The 25,448-nt window shown below is 31.8% G+C and overlaps 1 protein-coding gene across 4 annotated transcripts in view; it reads right to left on the bottom strand.

Moving 5' to 3' along the window:
• Positions 1 to 25,448, bottom strand: part of LOC100876556 (uncharacterized) — a 587,948-nt gene that overhangs the window by 395,342 nt on the left and 167,158 nt on the right. For 3 of the 4 annotated variants that reach the window (XM_012293083.2, XM_076535907.1, XM_012293082.2), the window contains exon 1: positions 5,864 to 6,776. The exons of the other annotated variant lie outside the window; for it this stretch is intronic. In XM_012293083.2, the coding sequence (XP_012148473.1) occupies positions 5,864 to 5,954 (91 nt within the window). In that variant the 5' untranslated portion in view covers positions 5,955 to 6,776. Of the gene's footprint in view, positions 1 to 5,863; positions 6,777 to 25,448 lie in introns of those variants that run through there. 4 annotated transcript variants of the gene reach the window in all.

Genomic DNA, 25,448 nt, shown 5'->3' on the forward strand with positions numbered 1-25,448 from the left:
ATCCATTATTCACTGATATACAGTCTATATACAGCGACAGTCGCTTAACTATCTGATTCGTAAGAGTAAGAAGTGTTAATTTATGCTAACTGCGAATTGCCACTTCCATTTTCCTTTCAGCCTCTCTGTGTTTCTAATAGGAAAGCACAATGAAACGTGTGTCAATGATTTATGGAACACGTATGAAACGTGTCATGTAACGATAAGTTAAATATATTTTATTAAATCACTTAGATCGGTACTTTCATCTGAGAACATTAAATATAAAGTTCTTTTCATTATACCTATAAATTATTTGATCTATAAAAATCGATTGAAAGCGCTGCCACCACACACCAGCTGTCATTAAGACTTTCACAAGCATTCATGATGATCATTATCAAAATATTTATCTTACAAGCTGTAAATACGTGGAAAAACAAAACACAACAATTATTATTATTATTATCTTATGTCTGCCTACTCAAAGGACTAGTTTACAACTCTCCAAACACATTATCCGAGTTGAAAAGAATTACAGATATTTGGGAAAATAATGAAGATATAAAGTATATGATCAATGTATACAGAGCATGCCGATACAAGCTGTCACCAAAGCAAAGTGTGGAAACACAAGATATTAACATGTGCTAATAATGTTATGTACAGTACTAGTGTATCATGTGTAGCCAATAAATTATATCATAACAATTTGAATAGGTCTTTTAATTTTACAGAAAACGTGAAAAATGCTGAAAATTTATAGTGGACCTAATTCTATGGCCAGAGACTATAATACAGTTTAACACTTTTTTCCACAATGATGAAAATGAAAGTAAACGGACGTTAGCCGGAGCACGCTAATTTCTTAGGTATCTCTCAACGTGAGAACTCTTTACCTTTCATTTTACATTACTTCAACGTGATTTGATCATGAATTTTACCTCAACGAGTAGGCTACGTTTACGTGACTGCTACACGTCAGTATCGTAATAAGCAAACACGTCAAGAAACAGTGTATATACAACTATGTAAATCTAAATATGGAAGCACAGCGTTGAGATTATCGTGGTCATTTGAATACCAAATTGAAACAGAATACTGTTTTGAAGAAGTACAAAGAAAAGTTATATAACATATTCCGCGGAACTGGAGTCTGAAAATAGGAGGTTAATATAAAGAAGTAACAAATGGGTGACTGTTAAAGTGTAGTTAATATTGATCATTTTTTGTGTGTTTGCAAGACAAAATGTTGCGATAGACATAATGAAAATATCAATAATAGGGCTCTAATTGTTAATGAGATAAATTGAATTTTGAATTTCGATTTAACTAGATTATTATAAGCCTGAGATTATAAGATTATCTAAGAGATTATAAGGGGATATAAGATTATCCGATCAAGATATATTTGTTGCATTAGGTGTTTTATAATATATGTAGATATATTATATATGTAGATGTTTTATAATATATGTAGATATATTATATATGTAGATGTTTTATAATATATGTAGATAATGTATCACAAAATATATTCATGGATTCTTGAAGATCTCAAATTTATAAATTTACAAATAAATTTAGAACCCAGAATCTTAATGAATCTATAAATTTAAAAGTGTAGAAATTTAGAATCTCAAAAATTCTTCAATTTTTTCATTTTTAAATTCAGAAATTAAAAAATTTTTAAATTTAGAAATTTGAAAGTATAAAAATATAGGAGTATCAATTTCAGAAATCTGAAAAACTAAAAATCCCCCTCTAAAAAAACAGAAATCTGAAAAACTAGAAAAACTACTAAAATCCCAAACTCTAGAACTGGAAAATATTGGAACTCCAAAATGTATAAATTTAGTAATTAAAAAATGTGAAAATACAAGAACGTAAAAATGTCAAAGTTTCAAATTTTTAAATCGAATATCCAGCATCTTTAGCATTCATATATAAACGACTCCAATTGTGTCACACTTGAATAAAAATGGCTACAAACGATTGTATAAGATATATACTACGCAATTCGAGGATCCAATCATTCTTTATTAGCAGAATTATGAGAAAACACGTAGTCGTTTCTGCGCACAGGAATACAATGAAGTTCGATGCAAAGTAAATTCATATTTCCTCGAGAAATCCTAACAAGCATCCTTCAATTTTCCAACGTTTTTCATTTTATCGAGAACAATAATTTTTAACAATTTACTGTACTAGCTTCATAGGTAGATGGATACTACATTAGCTTTATAGATAAATTAATACTACTCTATTTTCATAAAATAGGTAAATACTACACTAGCTTCATTGATAGATAAATACTGTAATAGTATTTATAGATAGATAAATGCCAGACTAGTTTCACAGACAGATAAATACTACACTAGTTTTCTAGGTAGATCCTATCGAGAATAATAATTTTTAACAATTTACTGTGCTAGCTTCATAGGTAGATGGATACTATATTAGCTTTATAGATGGATGAATACTATTCTGGTTTCATAGAACAGATACATACTATACTAGCTTCGTTGATAGATAAATGCTATAATAGTATTTATAGATAGATTAGTGCCAGACTAGTTTCACAGACAGATAAATACTACACTAGTTTCCTAAGTAGATCCTATCGAGAATAATAATTTTTACCAATTTCCTGTGCTAGCTTCATAGGTAGATGGATACTATATTAGCTTTATAGATGGATAAATACTACTCTAGTTTCATAGAATAGATAAATACTACACTAGCTTCGTTGGTAGATAAATACTATAATAGTATTTATGGATAGATACATGCCAGAGTAGCTTCATACACAGATAAATACCACACTAACTTCCTACGTAGATAAATACTGCACTAGCTTCATTGGTACATAAATACTGCAATAGTATTTATAGGTAGATAAATACCAGACTACCTTTATAGACAGATAAATACTAGCTTCCTAGGTAGATAAATACTACAGTATCTTCATTGGTACATAAATACTATAACAGTATTTATAGACAAGTAAAAATCAGACTACCTTTATAGATACATAAATACTACACTAGCTTCCTAGGTAGATAAATACTGTAACAGTATTTATAGACAGATACATATCAGACTAGCTTTATAAACAAGTAAATACTACACTAACTTCATGGATACATAAATACTATAATAGTATTTATAGATAGATACATGCCAGAATAACTTCATAAATAAATACTACACCAACTTCATTGGTACATAAATACTGCAATAGTATTTATAGACAGATAAATACCAGACTAGCTTCACAGGCAAATACTACATTAGTTTCATAGATAAATAAATATTACACTAGTTTCACAGTAGATATAATTCACATTGGAATACTAATCACGAATGTACAACGTATCATGTAGGAGCAGGACACATTAGAGCAACTCTAATGGATGCAGTGTTATCGCAGACGTGCCCGATCTTGAAACTTTACCTTCATTAAGTGATTACACTAAGCACTGTGGATAGTCGCGTTTGAATTTTGGGAAGACATGCAGTCATTTACCTTAGCTGCATAAACTACAATTGAACAAACATGCCAACCTATAATAATTTCAATATTAAAAATCTGATCTATACATGATAGGTTATAACATACTCGTATAACTTTATAAATAATCTGCATTTAAATTTTATGAAACATGTTTCTGATCATTTTGAAGAGAATTTATTAATTTGCAAGAGTATTTAACTCATACTAAAATTTCAGAAATAATTAAGGAAAGTTCCATCTTTCATAGACATAGTTCATTCTGTGAGAAGAATTAAAAATTGCGTTAAACAGAACATTCAACAAAATATTTAAAAAATATACTCTTGCTAAAACTTTGAATGTATTTTTGCTTTTCAGTCGAATTCAGTAAATTGTTATCCTAGTGATGTAAGAGAGTAATCGTTTAATTTATCGATTGTATCACAGATGTTACGAAGCCGGAATTAATTTGTGCAAGATTATGTCTGAACAAAGTAAAGAAAAATGCATGATTACAACGCTTATATCACCGCGTGAAACGAGCGGTTTCCTATTAATAACACAACAAAAGACACACCTAAAGTATGGATAATTTTCTGCATCCACGGTTTGAAAATAAGCGTGACGTCTGTAAACTTTACAAATGTTTCCCTTCGAAACAGGGTGCCTATTCAGATCGATCGTTTTTCATTTCCACCATTTTCCACTCTAATGAGCTGCCTACTTTCCGTGTGTTTTCAGAATATCACGAACGAGAAATGGTACGTCCATGATGTCATTCATGGTACCTGAAGGTACAAAAATGAAAGATTTGCGTAGGATTCGATACGAGGCCCAGATTTTCGGACCAAGAACGGAGTTCGGAATATTGAAGCACGATTTCATAATATTGGCATTGGAACTTTCAACTCGGACACTTTTTTATGATGGAATTTTAAGACGATTGTAAAATCCATGCTCGATCAAGATTTATAGTCACGTAGTTCATTTGCACTTCGCAATGAAATGAAATACTAAACAATACTAAGCAGTACTAAACAATAGACAGATGTGATATTTTTTTATATTGATTTAAAATACTAAAGAACATGTACTTCATTTCGTAAATAGCTACAGTAAAAGCAGATACACAGCAGGACCTAAGAAACACTACTTAATTTTAATTTTAATCATAATTTTCCAGTTAATGCACAAAGGAGAAAGCCTGTTAATAACTGCACAAAGAAAACCTCATTGGACCTAACGTTTAATCTTACCTAATGAAATACCATTGCAGCTTTATTTGTTCTGATATTGCAATGATCAACCAACTCCGATTTATGTGATTCTAAAATAAAATTCTAAGACCCTCATTAAAAAATTAATCCCTAAATGCTTGATTTTTCTGAACTTACGAAACATATAAAACATGTTGAATTATGATTTAAAAACCATTAAAAACGTTATAGAAGAATATTGCGTGTTCATACTATTTGAAAAATATTTGCGAAATACCTATAAAACTTGTGTAATACATTATACATCTATTAAATGCTGTGAAAATTGTTTTATTTCTTGAAGCCTCAAGTAGCTCCATATTTTCACATTTTGTGTAAAAACCACTTTACGCTCACAGAATTTATACCCCATTCGTAAACGAATTTCAATTGTTCATAACACACATTCACGAATTAACGTTTATTTGCGAATGGAAATACCATGTATTTGCCTTTCAGGGGCATCATACCACTTGATAGTGTGTGCATAGACACATTTCGTGTGCTGAATATATTTTCCTGTTTACGTGAACACTGTATTAAAAATTGTAAATATGGCAAATGACTGTAAGTTGCACCCAAGGGTTAAAACTATCGTAGTGTGTCACCTAATTCCCCCTTCAGAAAAACTTACTATAATTAATAGAACACTCGTTTCGTTCATATGTAGTTCTACATCTCGAAGTATCTTTGACATCCAATTTTTCCTTTAATAAACTAGTATAAATTGACACACACATCACTAAATTTGACTTACACCACTATTCTTCTACACTTCTCATATTCACTACAAGTTCAACAGCTTGCACTATCTTGTCTTTTAGTATAAATATGAATTTAAACATACAAGATAAAAATTCCATCACATTAACTCCTAACTGTCAAAGAAAAACCTTTAAGCATATCGAGCTGCACTATCTCGTCCTTCAATATAGACATGTGTAAATTTTAATACACAAGCAAATATTGGAAACAATTTCATCACTATTAACCCCCGAATAGTAAAGCAGAACCCTTAAACACGTTGTCATTCGGTCACATACATTTATTAATATAGCATACACGTAAACATGAAAATACGTTTAGCGTATCACGAACACATTAAAATCCGCGTTAACAAACAGGTACTCACTCAGATAATCAGCCCGTGCAGCCGGTTGGCCCAGGAGGAACAGCAAAACGATCGTCAGCATGATGACACGAGTCACTAGGCCTGAAGACATCAACGATTATGGTCCTGACATCCGGCACACACTGTGCACAGCTCTCAGTTGACGCGACACAGACACCAACACATCACCCGCGTAGTTGTCACCGACGTAAAACACTTTCGAGGGACACTTCAGAGCGGCAGGGTTAAATACACCGTGTAGGTATTCACGCCTCAAGCGGTATTCGCGAATTCTTCAAAGTCAGATCGACGGCGTCGAGCATCGAGCCGGTCCGTTTTCCCGTGATACGCATATTAATTAAAATCGAATCGTTTCTCGCGTATCGATCGACCGTTGACACGCGCGAATCGATCGGACAATCACGATGACGTATCGATTGTCGTTCACGCGTAGATTTACACACGATTCCAGCAAACGACAGATATCGCGCATCGATAATCGTATAACGCACGAACGATATGATACGTCACGATCTGATGCGCGTTTCACATAAACTGCAAACACCGGTCACGTGGACTGTCGCTTCACTAACACGCTACGCTCGAGGAAATGCTATCCATCGTCACTCGAATGCATTCTGTCGATCGCGCGAATAAATCGAGTAAACTTGCCGGTTTCAGTAACGTGCTCCCTTTCGTGGAACACGACCATCGACGATCGAGACGAGACAGCTCGTCCGATGCCAATATTCCCGGTCGAAACGGAGATCTGACACTGCACTGAACCAGTTCACGAACGTCACTTTTCTTGTACGTTTTCGCGCGATTGTAAAAATTACACTGTTTACATCGTAATTGCGTTGATTATTCGGTGAGCAACGAAATGGGGAGACGATCGACACCACATGCGTTCGGTTCGAGGTTCGGCGCGCGACTGACGGCCAGGACGATTTCAAAGCGGTCGAGACGTGACGTCAGACGCGTACACACCCGCGCGCAACCCTTCGACCAATCAGAGGCGTGCTACCATTTCGACGGCTTCGTTTGTCTTCGAAGCCGCGGAATTTGACGACGCTGATCATGACCCTCGTAAATCTCGACTGATCGAAGACCACACGATTGAGAAGAATTAATGCTCTTAGATTAACATTTAACCCTTTCGCTGTATCGTATGTTAAAGGCGGATTAGGTTCAATCGCTGTGCCGAAGATTTGTTTGCGACGGAAGGAAATCGAGTATACATATCATGGTCTGCATTAGTACTTTGAACTCATGCGTCGAGTCTTTTGTAATTATTATCATTGTATAATTGTCATCCTGCATATGTAACAATAAAGAGACTACTTGACCACGTTTTATGATTCATGTTTTATCGAATGCACTACGCTTATTAACTCCTTCAGTGACATTATTTATTTATAGATTTCTATTCTTGCAAGTTTTTGTATTTCCGTTTCAAGCTTTTTAAATCGGGAAATTTTTAAAAATTTGTTAACTCCTAAGTCTATAAATTACTCAATACTCGCATTGTCAAATTTCAAATCTTTAGAATTCCTAGTTTTCGAATTCCCAATTTCCTATATTTCACAAAATCCCTACATTCAACAAATCTAAAAATCTGTCAATTTTCTGAGTCGTCAAAAATGAAGAAATAGAATATAATTGAATGAAAAATACCATAACATATTACTTTTTAATGCTTGTAAATATCAATCTATATTTTTATTGATTTTTTGATGAAATAAGAATGCACTGAATTGATAGGCGTAAACGAATTCACACAACGTCTAAAAATTTTATGGAATAAGAGAATTATACAAACCAGTAAATAATTAGATCAGTCTGTACAGACGCATGCTTAGATTAAATATTTACGAGAACCCGTAATTGGTTAAAGGGTTAATAATCAATAGCGTGCTTGCAGTATTAAGCACATGTATTTATACAATTGCAAACAGCGTTTCCTGCAAACAGCAATACCTCCTGTAATACGCGGTTTATGTGATATATTAGGAAAGATCGATAGTATATCCAAAAGCATACCTAATTTCGCCGGACTGACATGTAGAATTTAGAAAATTGCGTAATGTTTCTAAATAACAGTTTAGAAACAACTACAAACGTGTAATGTGTAAACCAAATTTTAAGGTACCAGAAAAATTGTGTTCACCATTCCATTTATAGGAAATACACAAATGGTGCGATCACATCTGTTCACTTAAAAATTCTTCTAATACATAAATGTAACTTGTTAGCGTTACCTTCGTGACCTAGTAAAGTTTCATAATCTTATAAGGAGATAGATGATGGCATAAATTGTTAGATATATCGTGATGTATGACGCTGGTGCACCATCTGTCACTCAGGAATCATGATTTACATAATACAGTCTTCAACGGACGTTATTTCTTGCAACAAATTTCCGAACATGAGTTATGAGATCCAATATCGTAAACAGGAAGAAACAATTTACTTCGTATATTCAACTTTTGGTACGAAACGATCTATAATTCTACGCTTGAAAAATATACCCTTTAACACCATTCGGAAGCAGAAACCATTTGTTTCAAGAATAGAAACGGTTGTGGAAACAATAGTGTTTACACGGTGTGTCGTAAAAGATCTTCGATTTTCCTGTCGAAATTAGCAACACACGTCACGTTTGAAGAATGAGACTTACGCTATGATTATTGTCTGGAGATTAGAAATTACATAGTGATCAGACATAGAAATTAAATAGCGTGTAATGCTTCTTGAATGTTCATATCAAACATTAAAATGATGGTACAGGGTGTGGATACAGGTTATGGTAATTTTAATATGTTGTAGAGAAATGAAAATAGAGTTTTAATCAAATCTTTAAGGTATATGATCAATTCACGGAAGATGTTAAAATAACTAAAATCGTATGATAGTTTCATTAAACTGTTCTTCAGATATAATTTCAGTCAAAGTTTGATCTTTTTCTATATTTGAATTAATTTTTCTACGGAAGGTATTTGATAAAACTTGAAATGTAGAAGACAATAATAATGTTCCACCTTCCTCACGCAATGTTTGGGCGCTGGCTAGCACCGCGGCCAGAGGAAAGCGATGAGGTAAACGGAGTGATAACAACCAAAACATAGAACTGTGCGAGCCTTGACTTGTTTATTTCATCTTTCCACTATACAGTTAAGGGATTTAATCAAATCACCTACTTTCTTCAGGGAAATTACTCCACAGAGTTCTTATTTTAACATCTTCCATGAATTGATCACATATCTCAGGTATTGGATCAAATCCCTATTTTTGTCATCTCCTTGCGACATATACATTAATTTTTTAAAGATATATTAAATTTACAAATATGTACTCCAAATGTATATAAAGTTTAAAATACGTACTTCAAATTACATAAATTTTAAAATATGTTCTGCAGATGTATATAAATTTTAAAATACATATGTATGTTGAATACATACATGTAATTTGAAAATATATATAAAGTGTATCGAAACAGGAAATATACTTCTTGAATGCTGATATCGCGCACTAAAATGAGAATGATGGTGTTAGGTATTGGATATAGATACAGATGTTGGCAATTTTAAACATATGTGACTTAAAAATTGCTGACGTAATGTGGACTTATCTTATGTTCGTCTTACGGATTAAATTTTATCGACACCTGACGTGAATATTGTGTTACATTTAATTAAAAAAATGTTTTTTGAAATTTAAAAATTTAGGAACTTTGGAGATTTGAAAATTTGGAAATTTGCAAGTTTTGAGATTTACAAATTAGAATACTTATGGATTTAAGAATTTGAGAAGATTTGGGGAGTAATAAATTTAGGAATTCGCAAATTTAAATTTCTTAAGATTAAAAAATTTACGAATTAACTAATTTGAAAATTTGACGATTTAAAAATTAATAAAATTCAGAATTAACAAATTTAGATATCTGATGTTTTGGTAATTCAGGAATTCGAGATGTGGAAATTTATGAATAGAAAATTTTGAAAATTTTGGAATACAGAGATTTGAGAATCTAAGGATTTAGACATCTGAAAATATAGGAAGCTCACCTTTCAAAATTTGTGAGTTTGGGAATTTTAAGAATTTGAAAATACAAATATTTACAAATTTTTATATATAAAAATATGGAAGTGTTCCACATTTTAGAAATTATAACTTTGAAAGATATAGAAATTTTAAGCATGAAATCTTTATATAATATTTAGACTTACAGAACCTCGAAATCTTGAAAAAAAATGGGAATTTAGAATATATAGCAATTTTCGGAATGTGAAACTTGAAGACTTACAGAAATCGACTTAGTGTATCCTAATTTTCGACAAATTATTTAATAGTTCTATTTTTATTCTAACAATTCAATTTCTTTTACTATACACGACAGCGATATTAATACTACATAAAATCTGCAATCTGATTGTTTAAAATGGATAATGATAATCTTTCCACCCAGCACTGGTTCCCTTCTGGAAATAGAACTTCTGGGAACGGATTTCATGAGCCGGTAGAACGTAATAATGTTGTCAGGAGACAAGAAGTTAACTGAAATCTTTGGATGTCGCTGGGTTCCACGACTTACGGTTACATTCGTGTAATTGTCAGCTCGAATGACGGTGATAATTACGAACGTGATAGAACTACCATCAAATATCCTAATATCTGCCATTTTCAATCATATTATATCACAAACTTTACTTTCTTGCTTCCTGGTAAGCGCAGTCTCTAATAAATCCATTGTCTTTTAATCTGTTTACCCACTTTAGGTAGGTGTCTTGTTTTCAGGAAGTTCAGTCTTGATATATTTTGCTTCTTTCAATTAAACTAGATATATATTATACTTCAAATTTGACGTATTGTTTTTATTGTTAGTATTTATATTTATTACTGCGATAGTATTTTTAATTATAATTAAATTTCGATGGAGATGGTTGCTTTGAGACTGACACGAATAGCAATAGATTCACTTTGAGAAATAACTGAAATTTTAATATGGGGATTGAGAGTATATATTTTGTACAAAATTGTAAATATTCATACTTGCTGTTGTGAACATTATACTTAAATATAACGCAATATATGAGGAAAAAGAAATATGCATGTACGCAGATTAATAAGAACAGGATCATACACGAATTTACGTAGAAATATAATATTTTTGAAATTGCTGGTTACCAAGAAATATTTCACACTAGTCCATATGCTTCTGAAATCACAATGTAAGATTCCTAATGCTCATCATACATTAGTCTCTTTGAACAGATAATATAAGACGCACCATGTGCGTCATTCATTTTGAACATACAAATTTAGCAAACAACAATAAGAAAGTATATCGAAAGGCAGGTATTTAATCGAAAAGTCTGGTTAAGGATTATAGAAGCTCGGAAGCTTTTGAAGTTTATATAAACTTCTTAACACTCATCATACATTAGTCTCGATGAACAGATAGTATAAGACACATCAGGTGCATCATTCATTTTGAACACACAAATTTAGCAAACAACAATAAGAAAGTATGTCGAAAGGCAGGTATATAATCGAAAAGTCTGATTAAGGATTATGGAAGCTAAGAAATTTTTGAAGTTAATGCAAACTTCTTAATACTCATCATATATTAGTCTCTTTGAACAGATAATATAAGACACACCAGATGCGTCATTCATTTTAAACGTACAACTATAACAAACCGCAATAAGAAAGTACATTGGAAGTCAGGTATATAATTGAAAAGAGTCAGATTAAGGATACTTAAACAACCTGTTATCCCAGGAAATAAAATTAAATGAAAGCACAGCTCGGTTTGACACGTTACGTGTAAGTGTCGTTTTGTATCATTAGATTTCTACAAGCTTCTGAAGTCTTCGCTGCACACGACCATAACTTCTTATGAGGTTTAACCTCGTAAAGCTTAACGCCTCCACGGATATGACGGTTGCACAGACGTGTTTGCTCGAGAATCATGCCAGTCGGATGTAGGAAACTCATAAAATTTTCGGTGTCCCAGTGTCAATCTTCATATCGACGATATACCATAGTGCCCGGTGAGCATTCACCGAAACTCTTAAGAGGATTTACGTTTCCTTGTTCATTTCTAAGCCCAACGTATCGAGGAAATTGGATATACAATATTTATGCACTTCACGCTTTTTCGATTATTTCACTCCGCGTCTACAATTGTTTTATAAAACGAAATTGACATTGAATCGCGAATAAACTGGAATGATTTTTCGATTATTATTGAACGCAATTTTTTTATGTACCCTTTCCAGATTTTTGTAGCTTGTTCATGTTGTTTTTTCGTCGGTATGAAGCATTTTATTCGATTATATGAAGATCGTAATAACTTTATTTTAGTTTAAAAAAAATTGATTGCTCGTTTCAATTTGGATTTAAATAAACGGTTTAAACGGAATTGTGATTTTCCTGAAATTTGTTCAGATTGAAAATAAACTTGAAAAAATAATATGATTTAAAAATTTAATTTAAACGTGTTTTTTATTTTGTGAAAATTACGAGGTTTTAATATTAGTTAGTGAAATAACAAATTTATTAAAGTATTGTTTTTACAGATTTAATGAAGTAGCAATTGATATTGAATGATTTAATTAAAAAATAAACTAAGTAACTAGTATTTTAATATATCTATTATTACTTCTCATGTTGTAACTCGAAAATTACATGAATTTAAGTAACTTAGTGTTATAATAATTCTATGAGTTGGTAATAATTCTATTTATTATTGTTGCAATAATTTTTGAGAATTTGAAACTGTACGGATTTGAGATTTAAACATTTAGTAAGTCACCAATTTTAAACATTAGAAAATGCTGAATTTTCGTGTTTAAAGTATTTAGAAAGTGACTGACCTGAGGATTTCAAAATTTTGGGACTTCAACATCTTTTGAATTTGATAATTGGGTGATTTGAACATTTGGAAATTTAGAAATCTAGAAATTTGAATAATTGTAAATTTGCGAATTTGTGAATTTGTGAATCTGTGAATTTGAGAATTTCAGAATATTTGAATCTATGAATTTGTGAATTTGTAAATCTGCGAAGTTGTGAATTTGTGAATTTGTGAATTTTTGAATTTGTGAATCTGCGAATTTGAGAATTTCAGAATATTTGAATCTATGAATTTGTGCATTTTTAAATCTGTGAATTTGTGAATTTGTGAATTTGTGAATATCTGAATATATAAATTTGCAAAGTTATAAATTTATAAATCTGCAAAATTTTAAACTTACAAATTTAGAAATTTCAAATTAAAAATTGCAAAATTACACTTCAAACTATTAAAAAATTAAAAAAATACAAGCTATCAAATTTATTAATATAAAAATTTCCAAATGATTAAACTACCAAATTTAAGAACTCGTAATTTAATAAAAATATAAATAAACTTGAAACGTAGAAATTCAGAAAAACAGGACATTAAATGTCTGCACATACAAAAACCCCAAATCGCAAATTTCAAACCTCCAATTTAGTAAATTACAAAAGTTGCCTAAATTAATAACCTTATCCCCAAAAACCACATAGGAACAATCGAACACGATATTTATTACCATTTCACCAGCATCCACAGTTTGTACCCGGTTTATTTACTCGTCTCAATTCTGACAAATAACCGCTATGCGAAACAACAAAAAATATTTTGGTTCGTTGTATCAGTAAAAAAGAAAAAAAAACAGTATAAAAAAAAGATTATTCTGTTAAAAAGTCGATAAAAAGATATAAAAGTCTAAATTCGAACAAAATTCTTGTGCAAGGGCGCGAGTTAAACGAGTATCGAAAAACGTGATCCGGGGAGTATCGTTCATTTTCCTATGCATGTTCCGTGTTTACCATAAATTGCATTTTGATCGTTTAACTCTTTTCTCCTTCCTCTGCATGCGGCCAGAGGAAACGAGATCTCGAGTATAATACACGGATCACATCACGCGGAGCGGTGTCGAGTGCGTTTGCGCGATAAACGAAAGTAGGTAGGCCTTAACCTAGGTCGTGTTTTCAGCGGGGGATGCGAAGTCAACACCCTCCGCTAAAACGTTTCTACCCTTAAGTCCGAGTCATTTATCTGGTAGTTTTTCTCTTTATGGCAGTGATGTTGAATTTACGGCTTCATAAAAGGCTTCTGTAAATGCTACAATTGATCAAATTTTGGCGTTATTATGGAAGTGCAGTAAAGGATGGATACACATCGTCCTGTTCTCGATCTGTGAGCAATTCTGAAACTATCATCTGCATCCCTGCATGGAAATTCATCGAACAGTCATCTTCATATTTGATAGATATTTGCATAATTTCTGCACTTATCTCTACAAATTTGTTAAATATGAACTTATCGAAATAAAAGAGGTGAATTATGAATTTTGCCGATTATTAAACTTAAGGACTTTAAAAATGTGTAGATTTAGGGATATAGAAATCTGAGGATGTGGGAATGTTTATATGATATAGGAGAAATTTAAGGGTACAGGTATAAGAACATAAAAGTATAGTAACCAAGGGATATACACTATCGGTTACATTAGTTGCGAGACACCGTCTAGAAATTTTGAGACACAGAAATTTGAGGATATGTGGAGATATATAGAGACATGAAAATCAGAAGATGTAGGGATTTGTAGATATGAAGATTTAGAGATATAGGAAAACTAACGAATCTAAAAGTCTAGAAATCTTGTAACCTAACGATCTAACAACCTCGAAATATAAAATCTAGGAATCTAGGAACTTAAAAATATATGAATCCAGGAATGTAAGAACCTAGGAAGTCAGGAATTTAAGAACTAATGATTATACAGTAGACATCTAGGAATTTAGAAATTCAGAAATCTAGATATCTAGGAATTTAGAAATCCAGACATCTGGACGTCTAGGAATTGAGAAATCCAGAAATCTAGAAATCCAGAAATCTAGAAATTTAGAAATCTAGAAATTTAGAAATCCAGAAATCTAGAAATCCCGACATCTAGAAATCCAGAAATCTAGAAATCCAGAAATCTAGAAATCCAGAAATCTAGTAATCCCGACATCTAGAAATCCAGAAATCTAGAAATCCAGAAATCTAGAAATCCAGAAATCTAGAAATCCAGAAATCTAGAAATCCAGAAAACTAGAAATCCAGAAATCTAGAAATCTAGAAATCTAGAAATCCAGAAAACTAGAAATCCAGAAATCTAGAAATCTAGAAATCTAGAAATCCAGGAAACAAGAAATCCAGAAATCTACAAATCTAAGAATCTACGAATGTAGAAATCTAGTCATCTGAAAGTCTAGAAATCTAAGAATATAAAAATCTACAAATCTAAAAATATAGTAATTTACGCAGAACTCTGAAATTAAAAGATACGTCAGCACACATACGTTCATAGATAACGAAGCAAAAATAATTTCAAGCATATTAGTCAAGCATTGTATTTCCCTCCTTTCATTACGTACCCTATACAAGAATGAGAAAAATCATCACTATATGACGCGAGTATGCATCATCATATTCATCCTTTCTAAAACACCTACACACACAACAAAATACATCGTCAGTTTTGATTGTTGCCTGCGTTGTTCTGAATTTCATCACCGCAAAAATTAGTCTTCATACTTTTTGCCCATTCTTAATGATCCCAGTGAGTCTCGAAAATTCAGAACTCCTCTTTTTTGCATTACGTATAGTATATTAGTCGAGTCTGGTCATATAATTTAAACTTCATCAAAGTGCAATTAGTCACGGGTCAAGTAAAACACAGGACTTTGAGAAACCGGTTCATATATCTCTCAATAATGCGTGTTTCATAAGTTTCATTTGATGGATGCTACGAAATCAAGTCATCTTAATGTATGCCATGTAACTCGCGGTGAACTGATAACCCTACGTCACTGGTGGTTACATTTAGTCCCATCAGAGAACGGGATGAATGTAAGCAGAACATTCTAATTTAGTCACACTTCAGAGGCTGCTGTTATTTAATTACGTCCTCAACATAAAACGTATTTTTATCGTTTCTCTGTTGGGTAACACGAGTGTAATTTATGTTTTTAAACTGACAAAAATGTTTTTATGTAAAGTCACACTGTAGTACTGCTTGCTATGTAATGGTATTTAATTTTGATTGATTTGGTCCAATTTTAATAGTACATTAAAATTAATATATTTAGTCTTTGACCAATATAGTTAAGTTTTTAGACAAAAGCTGCTTATTTTTCACTATGTTATTTAACTATATTACTCTTTTGATTAATTGGATTCAATATTTATTAACAGCTGAACATTCATGCATACATACATGTGTACACATACGAGTATACACATGAGTATATAATACGAGTATTTTTCACTGCATTTCGACTTTATTTTATAATACATTTAAAATATAAAATTTTTAATAGTGTAAAATGAAAATGAAATAAGAAAATTCAGTACAAAATGGAATTTAAATGGATGTCCATCGTCAAAGGTACTTTCGGAAATTAATAATAAAGGATGAAATGAAATTATCACACAAAGGACATTAATTTTATGAAGCTTGCATCAGAATAATAATAAAGAAGAAAAGGAGGAGGTAAATAAGAAAGAAGAAAATCGGAGGACAATACCTGTTGGTTCTTGGAATGACAGAGTGCTATCAAGGCTGGTACAGGAAGCAAGTTTTTCCCTGTGGCCAAGTAGGTAGGCCATGTGCATCGATATTTAAGCATCCACCGTAAGAACTGTCCAAAAATACACGAAGAGCCATCTGCTCGAGATATGGTAATTTTATTTATCCGGTGAGCCAAAAACGTGCATTGCAGTACGACACAAAACCCTTGCACGTCGACGTACATGAACTGTAGTTTATTTATGGAAGAACCGTGCATCCAGTACTAGCTTTAAATATTACATTCCATGTACGCCGGTTGTTTAAAACGAAGGAGATTTAGATCAGTTTACTTCACCGTTGCAACGTGAGCATATCAGAAAAATATAACATTCTGAAATATTCAGCTCGAGGAAAAACAATTGCGAGAGCACTGTAAAAATCATTTCTTGATACGAGAAATTTTGCATCATTTTACTCTATGGGTTTGGGAACGACTTTTGGGAAACAGAATGACGAAGAGGAAATGTTTAACAAGAGAACAGATTTGGTTTATATTTTGTAGGATTGTAAATGACACAAAAAGTAATAGTCGAGCGAGTATATAACATAAAGAAGAAACTCGAATTTGCTTATAATTAAACTTATCAAATTTAAAAATTGAATATTTGAAAAGATTTAAGTAATTTTGAAATTGTGAAAGTTTCAGGATTTAAATTGTAAATGAAGGAGTTTTTAAATTTTATAGGTTGGGTGTTTGAAAGTTAAAGAATGATATAAATAGAATTAAATTTCCAAAGAACTTAAGTGACTGAAAATTTAAAAGTTTTGAAATGTTAAAAATTAAGAAAGGTTTAAATTTGAAAATTGAAATAATTGCAAATTAGGAATTTTCAAGATTTGCAAATATCGAAATTTAAAAGTTTGAATAATAAAATTTGAGAACTTGAAATTTTCGAAATTTAAAAATTTTTAAATGTAGACATTTCGACAATTAAAAATATAAAAAATCAAGTGTATGAAAATTTAAGAATTTGAAAATGTGAGAATTAGAAAATTTAGTAATTTAGTAATTTAAAAATTTTGTAATTTCAAAGTGTTTCAATTTGAAATAATGAACAACTTCATTCCTTATTCCTTTCAATAAAAATGATAGACTCTCAAAAGAAATTTTATTTATCAAACATTATATAATAACGCCAAATAAAGTTTGTGAAACTTCATTCTACCAATATTCTACTTTCACCATTCTTAATTAAATTTTGTAACCTGGCTCACACGCATTACACTTCATAATTAATGTCATTAACCAAAATGTTCATATCAAAATGCTTATTCCTCTTTGTATAAAATTACTGTCATCATTATAAATATGGTATTTAGTTAAATTCAGGTCGTAGAATATGTTTGTCATGTCTTTAATTAACGCTTTGGTGTCCGACATTCGAACATCAACATAACAAAAATAAATTTGTTTAATTAAAAACTTTATACTTCAGTTAAAAACGTATTTAAAGCTAAGCATGAATTTTATAAAAAAATAATATTTTATCTTACAAAAATAATATTTTATCCAAATAATATATCCTGAGCATACTGAGGAGAAATGAATATACAACCCTTAAAATAATTATAATCTGAATATGGTATTAAGCTTGTTTGTAATATACAATAGGAAAAGACAATTTAATGTAAACCTGAATCGCAAAACAGTTTGTAAGCACTGTCTTAAAATACATTGAAGTTCTTCTTGTACCAGTTAAAGTAGCAAACTTATGAAATACGTTCTCTATTGCGAGAGTGCATTCTTGTTTGTACGTTTAAAGCAAGACTCCAGTATACTTGTCATCATTAATATTGGAACTTCTCTTATTTGTAGTACATCACTTCGCTGATGTTACCTACTAAAGTATTTGAGTATTAGAGGGTCTGGAAAGTAATGTCGTTTTTTAAATTAGGTTCAAACAAATTTTTTAACAGGTTCTTATTTTTAATTATAATGTACTTATTGTCGTTATGGACAATCTTTTGTCACTCTGTGTAGAAATTTTTAATACCAGATCAATAGAAGTTCATTGATTTTTGAGCAAAATAATTGGAGATCGCATTTTTGATGTTATTCAAATTTTCAAATTTTCTGTCACTCAGAAAGTGTTGTAACGATTGGAATAATTGGAATACCACTTTTGGCATTTACGAACGTTTAATATACTTGGAATCTTAAATGTTTTTGGTATCATTGTAAAATTCAAAAAGCATACAATGATATGTGTCTCTTCTGGTACTTAGCTGATCATTTCACGGAAAATTGCAAAGAAAAATTTAAAATTCAATTATGTACAAGTGAACAAGTCACTTTAACCTTCAAAGGTCTTTGGTACGATATTAAAGCACACAGTCAAGTGATAAATGACAAATGTTGACATGCGCAGAAACGATATTACTTTCCGGTTCTCCTAATACGTGGAGATATGGTTTCATATACAGGACAAACTATCATATTTCTATTTTAATTAATATGAATATTATCACTTGATGCGCACCGAAATTATTTAATTTGCATCAATGTCATTAAATTGATGTACATTTATTAACATTTGGATTAAACCATCAATTCACTTGCACCAACACAAATGAAGTATGTTAATACACAACATAAATTGTCATTTGATTTACATCAATGTTACCATTTTGATACACATCATTTTATATCGTTTCAATTTGCATTAATATCATTACTTATACCTGGAGAAAAGTAAATAATTTACTAGTCAGAATAAAATGTTCTCTTAGAAAGATTTTAGAATACAAAAATATTCTCAGCATGGGAAAATATTGAAATACGTTTTCTTCTATGAAATTTTGTTTTTCATGAAAATGTTCGAGTACAAATCTTTCAACGTTATGTATAACTTAAACTGAAATTCTCGTATCCTTACATCTTTATTCAAATATCTTCAAATTCTGTCAAATCAGTGGCTGTATAGGTCTACGCTTCAGGCATGGGTACGTGTTGCCAAGTTGAGCGTCATGCAATTACGTATTAATTACCCGTTACAGAATTAATAACCAAAATTAGGTTGCAATTACCAAATCAGCCTCATTCCATTAGCGCGATGAATATTCCTAGCGATATTTCGTAGTAAAACGTGTAGCACGGCATTAATTGGTGTTGCTATAATTAACATGTAAACTGTTATCCCAGAAACAGTCGTGTTTCGTATTGACATTCTTTCAATTATTAAAGAAAATTATACAAAATTCAGAAATACGATTACTAGGAATATTGACAGCTTTAATAGTGCAAGGAATATTAAAACTTTTAATAGTACTAGGGATATTAACAATTTTCTTAATCTTTACTCAAAATAATGATCAGCTTTGACATACATATGTTCACATATGTTAACATAATTTTGCTTAAATTTCAAATGGTAGTTTAATGTTAATTGTAGTTAAATCGCGTATAAAAATAACTAATATAATTTGTTCAAAATACCATCAGCGAATATTTATTCACCTGTATCATTTTACTGTAGATTCAAAATTTTTATCTTAGCAAAAATGACGGTGAGTAACACTGTTTGTAATTAGGGTCATAATTATGTATGTGACATTTTATGTAAAATATCTTTACGCTACTTATTTCATTATTTAAATTACAGCTATTTACAGATTTTCAATGGTGCATTCACTTCGAAGGAAGAAATATTTCAGCAAACTTCAAAATTCCCTTTTCTTTCAATCGAGAACAGGAAAGTTTTTTTATTTTTAACGAAAGAATTTATATAAACGTATCCTGAAGTCAGAAAATGAACGGATACACCATGTTCAAATTCTATATTCAGTAAGGAATGTATGAAGCGTGGAGTACTTGAATCGTCTCATGAACAGTCAGTTAGCGAACGGGAAGCGCACTGCAAGTATTTCAACTCATGGTCTGTTTGGCGAACGGATTCACAGAAGACCAGGTAGGCTAAAGTTTGCTGCTACATGTCCATTCCTTGTCCACTTTCATTACGCTTACACGTCTGCTTCATTTTCATTAGGATTCTCATGACATGTTCTAAAGTCTCCTTTACTTTGTCACGTTATAAAGTGGAACGCCGGGTATCTGCACTACATTTATGCGAACAAGTTAATATTGAGTTATATAATAAATGTACGAACTTATGGATGAACTTTTGTTATTGAAGTGAAGTCCCTGCTATAGGAGGACAATGTTGTAATGGTTATGCAGTAAAAATTGTTAAAGGATCATATCCCTGAATATTATATTAATTGATTACATAGTTCAGATTAGTAGTACTCGGATTAAATGTAATAACTGCAGTGTAAATACCTACAGTAACAGACTGGTATTTGCAACAATATATTGATGAAAAATAAGATCCAGTTAATAGATTTCTTAAATATTTTAAGCAGAATATATGTATAGGTGCTTTATTCTGTTTAGAGAGGATTATGTACAATTAAACACGGAGCAGAAACGTAACAACGACTCTGTATGAAAATTGATTAATCCTTGGTTTCCTATCACAAAAACGAAATTCACTTATATACTTTACAGTGGCATTTAAATGTTTTCATCTACAGCCTCTTCTTTAAAGTGACTTCTGATTTAAATATAAAATAAATATATAAATATTTCCCCATAAATACCTCATGTCTTTGGTAAACGCTTTCCATATAGAAAGAAGTAGTTTTAAATATTGTACCAAGTATACAAAAATTAATGAACAGAAATTACGTTTTAAAACAGATGTGCTTGCTTCTGTAGATTCGTGCATCCGAATTAAATTTTCGCGATTCCATTTCGCTGTACGATCCCATTTGGGGTTCTGAAGCATAGTTTGAAAACACTGCTTTGAGCAATTATCTTCTTTATGACACTATTCACTCACTGTTAATGGTAGAGTACCTGTGTTATTTGCACGTTTATAAAATTTAATTGCATGTTCATCTCAATAAAATTTGTAAGCGTCTTAATAGAATCAATGCAATTGGCTTAGATCTGTGCATACGTTTACGCATCTGCGCATGCGCTGGCTAATCTGCGTAGTAGACACGATTATCGAATGCGCAGTAACATCTGAGTAGGTTAGATGTCAACTCTTTAAGTTCAAAAGTCCATTGATTTACTCTATCTTGTAATTAAATAACTAATCAAATCTTTTTGATAAAAGTATTATTTTATATCATATTTTAAAGTAACTTTATTTTTCACTCCAGAAGTTCGTAATATTATAAAGGAAGTAATAGTAATTTTTCCTGGATGAAAATTGTGACATGAACATCTTAGTGTCACAAACCTTATTCGATCTTTGGAACATGCCATCAATTTGACTTAATCTCGATTAAAACTTATTATATGCCAGTCCTGTAGAAATGAATGAATTCATTTATTATCAAACAGCAGGTTAAAAGAAAGGGATCTTTAAAAATTTGCTGCAATAAGTTTTTCATAAAAATGAATGTATTTATTTATTAACACGATGATAAATAAGTAAACAGATGTTTTACTATTTTCGTAACAAGCCTTGACGACTTTGCAGCTTGTATTTGAAGGTGCAATTGCAATTTCTGAACGCTGCAATTCCTGCTGTAAATATTCAGAACTCTCTTTCTCTGTTGATCTCTGAATAATGTAATTGAATGAAATTTGTAACACCAGGCGCCAGTGTCTCCTATGGAAGTCAACACGCTAATGGAAACAGCATAAAGTTCATCATGTAAATTTCAGTGATTTTATACGTTTGCTCAACGCGTTGATGCATGCAGCAATAATCGTAAACTCCGTCATGTATTTACTCTGCTTCCTGTTGCTATTTATCGTCACGAGTAAAGCACGTTAAGCTGATTACAGGTCTCGATTTCGCGGCCGCAAAATCATTGCACGGAAAACCGTGAAGCCCATTGGAAATTCCATCGTTTCAATAATATCTGGCAACGTTTCTCTCTCTAACGCTCTATCTGTGTACCCCTTTTATCGCTGCTTTTTCGAGTGTCGAATCGAACTACCGATTTCTGTGTACACCCGTCGATTACTCTGGAAATCTCGTCGTTTGTCGAACTGCAGTTTGTGCCCGCCATCTGGCTCGGTGTGTCAATTACAAAAAACAAACGAGACGCGTAAATCATCGTTACCCACGAACACGCTAGTGACGCTGAAGCTGCAGCTCTCCCGAGCCAACGAAAAAATGTGCCCCATCTATTTCGCTGGGGCATTAAATCGAAACGAGTCATTGGCGTCGCGATCGTTTACTTTCGCAAACAATCTTCACGCACGAAGCTCAACAAAGCATCTTCAAGTAAAAAACGTCGAATCACCAGGGACGGGCAAGATAACTGTCACTGTTTTATTTCCTCTTTTACTGTTGACTGAAATGAGGCGCGCACTTGCGACAAAAGAGGTACCTGACAAAAGATTTAAGCGATAAAGGATTGTTTAGTTATCATTATGAGAATCTTACAAAAGCGCTCCTTGATCAATCATGAAAATTCGAGTAAATGTTTATACAGAATGGTTTTATTTCACTTTAAATTTTGGAAATATTTGCTATTATTGAAAAGTTTTCCTAATATTTTACCAAAGGTTTTTGAAATAGTCTGATTTTCGTAATAACTAAATTAGTATTTGAAAAGTGTGTAAGTGTGATGACCTCATGAGAATTCGCCGACATGAAATATGAAAAAGTTACTCGTTTATAACGAAAAGAATGTAGGGTGTATTTTAGAAGGCGTTAAAATCGACCGTTCGTTGGCGCCAACCTCGTTTACAAACAACATTCGGTCGGCGCACTTCAAAGCGATTCTCCGGCGAGAAATCCAACGAAAGTTCGAAAAGAGAAGATAGGATCGTCGAACGAGGCGGGAACGATTGACTTTTCAAAACAATCCCCCATGGAGAAATACCAACTGCGGAAATCGAGGCGTCTGCTGTGGCGTTGAAGTACGAGATCCGTACTTTTACGCTCCGTAAATTCGGGCCTGGGAATTTTTCATAAATTAGACAGGTGACGGTGCTGTTAAAGTCTCGGCGAAATTCTGAGAACGTCATAAATAAAGGGGAAGGTTCGCTCTTGCAACGCCGACCGTACTTTCAGCACCTTGGTTAGTTTACACCGCTTGTCGCTGATTCCGGTGGGAAAGAGACGAAACGAAAGAGAGGAACGGGGAGGATAACATGGCAGAAAACGAGAAGAGGAATAAGAGAAGATGAGTCTAAAGGTATGATGAGTAACTCGCGTGCGACTGACGAGCGCTGATGGATAATCAACTTTTCAATTTAAAACTTTGAAGCCTGTATATACGTAACTTATAAATTTTTATATTATCAAAGCTAGAATTTTCATATTATAAACAGTAATTACCAAATTATCAACAGTTGAAATTTTAAGTTTAAGAATTACTAAACTTTCAGATTTGCAAATTTCCAATTTTTGTGAATTAAGTTATAAAATTTGTACATAATCAAGTTCATAAATTGCCAAATTTGAAAATATTCCAATCTTCATATTTTTAGTTCAAATAATCACATTTGAAATTTCTGTTTTTAAATATCTAAATGTCCCTACTTTCAAATTTATGAATCTTAATTTTTTTGAATTCTTAAATTTCAAAGTTGATTAACTTCCCACATAATCAAATTCTTAAATTCCTAAATTATAATTTCGTTTAATTTCTATTTTTTCAATTTCGAATCACATAAAAAAATGACTATTAAACATAAAATCTCCACTTTAGCAAAAAAACCAAAATAAAGAATTTACCTTATTTTTCCGAAACATCCTCAAACAGAATATTTTTCCGAAACAGTCTGAAATTATTGATAAATCTCCAGACAATTTTCACTCGAAACGAGGAAGAGATTGGCAATAATTTATGAGATTCTTTATCTGTGAAAATTCGAGATTACACGGAACATATTATGTGGTCTGTTTGAACGGACGTCATTAATCTTCCGTGTCGATAACGCTTCTTATGGGGCGGAAGCAAGAGTGCATTGCGAATTGATCAATAAATGATAAAAGGATCGGTGATAGATGCGATCGTGAAGGCAATCACGATTCGCGCCTCGCGACTGTGCCTCGAACAAAGTTGAGAAAACAATTTATTATTGATAATAGAGCGCTGAAAGGGCCAGAGAAAACAAGATGGATCGTTTTCACGTGATGAAATACACATTTCACGTGTCGAAAATTTTCTCGATTGATTACACATGGCCAACAAAATTGATATTCAGAGTGAATTTAATATAGTTATGATAGTTAAATTACATTGTGCAAGCAACTTACAAACTTTATTTACAAATTTATACTTTTCAATGGTACCTTCAAATTTTTATTTTTAAATGATATCTTCAAATTTTTATTTTTAATTAACAGCTGGAGGTGAAGTGGAGGTAGAATGGCAGATATTTAAATTACTTTAACACAAGTTTAAATCTCCTTATGACTAGTATACTTTTTTACGTTCTTATGTATTATTCAGTTTTTATATTATTTTGGTTTTAAGTATTATTCTGCTTTTATATGCTGCTTCATATTTTATATATTACTCCTTATTATTTATTATTTATTTATTATCCTTATTGTATGATTTATTTATTATCCTCATATTATTTATTTATATTTATCATTTATTTATTTTTAAGTATTTATTATTTACTTAATATCCTCAAAATTTCAGTATATTTTCTCGATATAAATATGTGGTACTCCATCCTTACAATTACAGATAGCGTTTTAATCTATTTGAATAATAGACATGAATTATGCATCACTCTGTGCAGTTACTCTGCAATTGTATATTCATTTTTCGAATAACTTAATTGTAGTTCTAAAAATCGAGGGCATAACGTATCATCAATCAACCCAGCAGGTTGCATAGTTTGTAAGGATCATTGAGCTGCATGATGTAATTAGGACATTGGAATATATTTTCAACTGAACCAGCACATATTTGCTTATCTACCACCTACTTGTTCAAAGACCATCCATCAAGGTGTT

This window comes from Megachile rotundata, chromosome 9 (genome assembly GCF_050947335.1).
Source record: "Megachile rotundata isolate GNS110a chromosome 9, iyMegRotu1, whole genome shotgun sequence".
NCBI lineage: Eukaryota > Metazoa > Arthropoda > Insecta > Hymenoptera > Megachilidae > Megachile > Megachile rotundata.